Source organism: Dermacentor silvarum, chromosome 3 (assembly GCF_013339745.2).
Source record: "Dermacentor silvarum isolate Dsil-2018 chromosome 3, BIME_Dsil_1.4, whole genome shotgun sequence".
Lineage (NCBI taxonomy): Eukaryota > Metazoa > Arthropoda > Arachnida > Ixodida > Ixodidae > Dermacentor > Dermacentor silvarum.
The window spans coordinates 62,979,121-62,982,866 of NC_051156.1; the positions used below are offsets into that span (position 1 = coordinate 62,979,121).

The 3,746-nt window shown below is 51.8% G+C and overlaps 1 protein-coding gene across 1 annotated transcript in view; it reads right to left on the reverse strand.

Moving 5' to 3' along the window:
- Positions 1 to 660: 660 nt before the first annotated feature.
- Positions 661 to 3,746, reverse strand: part of LOC119444431 (uncharacterized) — a 20,578-nt gene continuing 17,492 nt past the window's right edge. The window contains exons 4-5 of the mRNA XM_049664589.1: positions 3,368 to 3,652; positions 661 to 673 (exon numbers count right to left, since the gene is read on the reverse strand). Of these exons, the coding sequence (XP_049520546.1) occupies positions 661 to 673; positions 3,368 to 3,652 (298 nt within the window). The remainder of the gene's footprint in view (positions 674 to 3,367; positions 3,653 to 3,746) is intronic.

The window sequence follows — 3,746 nt, forward strand, 5'->3', positions numbered from 1 at the left end:
GTGTTTCTAAAGGTGCATCATGGTGGTAGCTGACATGTTGCGTACAAACGATTTTCTTTGGTATCGTTTTCGCTCCCTTAACTCCGGAAGGCACTGCGTTGCTGGACGCTGCGCAGTGCGAAAGCCTACTCCTGCAATCTTCATGTACTATCAAGGAGCATAAGAAAGTGCTACGATGTTTCGCTGCGCAGCGAAACATTCCGAACACGAATCACACTCCTGTCACACACATTTGCAAGTATTACCTGTTACCCGGTAATACAAAGAGCGACTAGCTGATGTAGCGTTTTAGATTGTCTTACCTTCGTGCGCACAATGATGTGCTCGCCGTGTCTTCTCAGCCGGGGTTCTTGAACAAAGCCGCTGGTCAAATAGTTGTGTGACTCTAGAGATTTTCTTGCTTTCAGCTGTTCGTTAGTTATGAAGCTTGTAGCGTGCACAAGGTAGTCCTTAATATCAGAAAGTTCTACCTTGGGTACGAGCGCGAGATCAACTGACGCCTCTTTGCCAGTAAGCATAAGTGGATCGACGCCACCGCAAAGCTCCACTTTCTCGACGTAGCGCACCTTCACACCGGCCTCTAAATTCTTCGCGTACGTGCTTAAGTGCATTAATGAGGGGCTGGCATTCATGCTTGCAAAGTTGCAAAAGATAGGCACTTTAGTGACTCCTCCTAAAGTAAAAAAACACACACATCGGCAGCGCTTCAACAGCGGAGATAGGCTTTGTTGACACCGGCTCCCCAAAAATATGGCGGTTTCATAGTGGCCAATGCAGCTTGTGCCTTTTCCGCTACAGCGCCCGCCAAACTGCTCTGCCGTGACTTCACGTGAATACCACCTATAGAATTCGTCGAGGGATCAAATTCATGAATACTATGCATTGCCATATGCATTGTATATTAGATGCTGCAAACGAATTATTGAACGCTACGCACTGTCACGCAAAATATGTATTTTTTCATAAAAGAATATATTCGTATGTCCCAAACATTGTGGCAGAAATAACTGATATCAATGCTGCCGCGTTTTTTTTTTTCGTCTATTCAATAAGTAAAGAAAATATCACACGAACTTTAGGACTATATCAGTTCGAAACCAGCAAAGCAGTGCATGCAGCTGACATGAAAAACGTAAAGGCCATGAAATGATTAAGTTGAGGACAAATATTTTGATGAATCTTTGTCATTCAAGAACCTTGTTTACATTTTTGCACATATGCAACGGCCAGGGAGAACCTCAATGACGCTGTCCTTCGTTGCAATAGATTGCGCAGGAGCAGCTGTTACCGGTCGTGTATTGTAATTACACCGAGATTATAGTCGCATTAGTGAGTACATATAAAAAGCAGGAGCTCTGCAAAATATACATTAGAAATGCGAAGATAGAATGGAATATACAAATGCGAATATACAACTCGCTAAAAGGAAAAAAAGAGTCGCTGGAAACAAAGTTCACTGCTTGTAGACACAAAACCTCGCAACAAGATATTTAAACATACGTATAAGTGTCCAATAGACTGGACTGGACTGGACAAACTTTATTTGGGTCCTGCAGGACGTAGGGCGTAGTGGGCGTCTCCCACGTAGGGACCGACAGGGAATACCTGGCGGCCGCTTCGTGGGCCTGCTGGACGGCCCATTGCTGGTCGGCGAGAAGCGAGCTTATGAGGGACTTCTCCCACTTGTCCGAGGTAGAGTCGGGATGAGCGTTTCTACACTCCCAGAGCATGTGTGTGAGTGTCGCCGTGTATCCGCACGATGGGCACATGTCGCTGGGGTACGCGTCAGGATAGACAACGTGGAGTTTGGCGGGGTTTGGGTACGTGTCTGTTTGTAATAAGCGTAGGGTTAGCGCTTGCGGTCTGTTAGGTTGGGGTGTGGGGGCGGAAAGATGCGGCGTCCAAGGTAGAAATGTTTGGTGATTTCATTATACGTAATGGGTTCATCCCGGTTGGTCTATATCTCGGCGAGGTGAGGTTGCCCTGGGACGGCGCGGGCAGTAAGCGCACGCGCTGCGTCGTGGGCGATCTCTTTGAGGTTTGGCGGGGCACCCGACGCCACCCGGCACCCGTCCGAGATGGGCGGGGAACCAGATGACGGTGTGGTGCTTCAGGGTACTCTGATCCGCGCTGCTGAGGATGCGTAACGCTTGGTCCGAGACGACACCGCGTTCGAAGGCTTTGATGGCCGGTCTGGAGTCGCTGTAGATGACATTCCGTTTGCTGTCGAGCATAGCTAGGGCTATGGCTACTTGCTCCGCTATTTCGGGCTCTCGAGTGAGGATCGTGGCGGAGTTGAGGATCCGCTGCGAGGATGAGACCGCGACCGAGGCGAAGGCTCGGTTGTTGCGATAGGCAGCGGCGTCCACGAAAGAGATATCGTTCGTTTTCATGTCTGTGCGCCTGAGAAGGGCGGTCGCTCGCGCAAGGCGCCTGCCTCGGTTTAGGTCGGGATGCATATTTCGCGGAATGGGAGCGATCGTGACAGTAGCGCACCCAGGACCTCTGCCAGGGGGGGGGTGACAGTTTGCCAATGCCACCTAAACAGCACTAATTTCGATTTCTTCACGGGAAATTATCAAAAAAATTCGCTTTTTGCGAGTGTGCAGACGATTGCGCGTCTTGCTTCTTAGTTGCAGTACTCAAATGCGTAAGGAAAGAGAAGGGGTTAAACAAAAGCGGGGGTTAAGTCGGCCACAGGGGGGGGGGGGGGATTACAACCCCCGAATCCCCCCCCCCCGTCGGTGCGCCAATGGATCGTGATAAGGTCTCGGATCTCGCGGGGGACCGGCGTCAAATCTGGGGGATCCCTGGTCATCGAGGAGAAAAAGCCGAGCTCGCGCAGAATGTGGCGGCCCGCCTTGGTGGTCGTGAGTCGGATCATCTGCGTTCGCTCCTGAGCCTTGGCGATCTCTTCTAGCGTGTTGTGCACGCCGAGCTCGATGAGTTTATACGTGGAAGTGGTGATATAGGGAGGCCGAGGGCTCGTTTCACAACCTTTCGAATAAGGCCGTTGAGTTTGTCGCGCTCCGCAAGTAGCCAATTGTGTATGGCGGCGACATAGGTAAAGTGGCAGAGAACAAACGCATGTACAAGACGCAGTAGGTTGTCTTCTTTCAGGCCGTGGTGCCGGTTGGCCACTCTACGTACGAGTCGTATTGCATTTTCAGTCTTAGTCATTAGTTTCTGCACCGTTAGGGTGTTGGTTCCGCGGGACTCGATGATCATACCCAGGACCCTGATGGAATCTACCCTGGGAACTATACGACCGTCTCTTATGCGGAGTGTGATGTTGCGTTCGGCCGGAGGTTTCTACCCTTTGGGCTTGGCGCCACGGCGTTTGGGCAAGTACAGCAACAGCTCCGACTTGGTGGGGGAGCACTTGAGACTGGTGTGTTCAAGGTAGGACTCGGCAGTTTCAATGGCCTCCTGCAGGGCGGATTCGATGAAGCCATCCGACCCCGCGGAGCACCAGATCGTTATGTCGTCCGCATAGATGGTGTGATTTAGCCCGTCGATCCTCGAGAGTCGTTCGGAGAGCCCGATCATCACTAGGTTGAAGAGCGTCGGCGAGAGGACGGACCCCTGGAGAGTTCCCCACTGTCCGAGCTCGACTTCTTCCGACACCAAGTATCCTGCGCGGAGGACGGCCCTGCGCCGGGTCAGGAAGGAGCGGACAAAGTCGTAGAACCGACGCCCGAGCCCGAGGTCTGCGATCGCCTTCAGGATGTACGAGTGGGCGATCG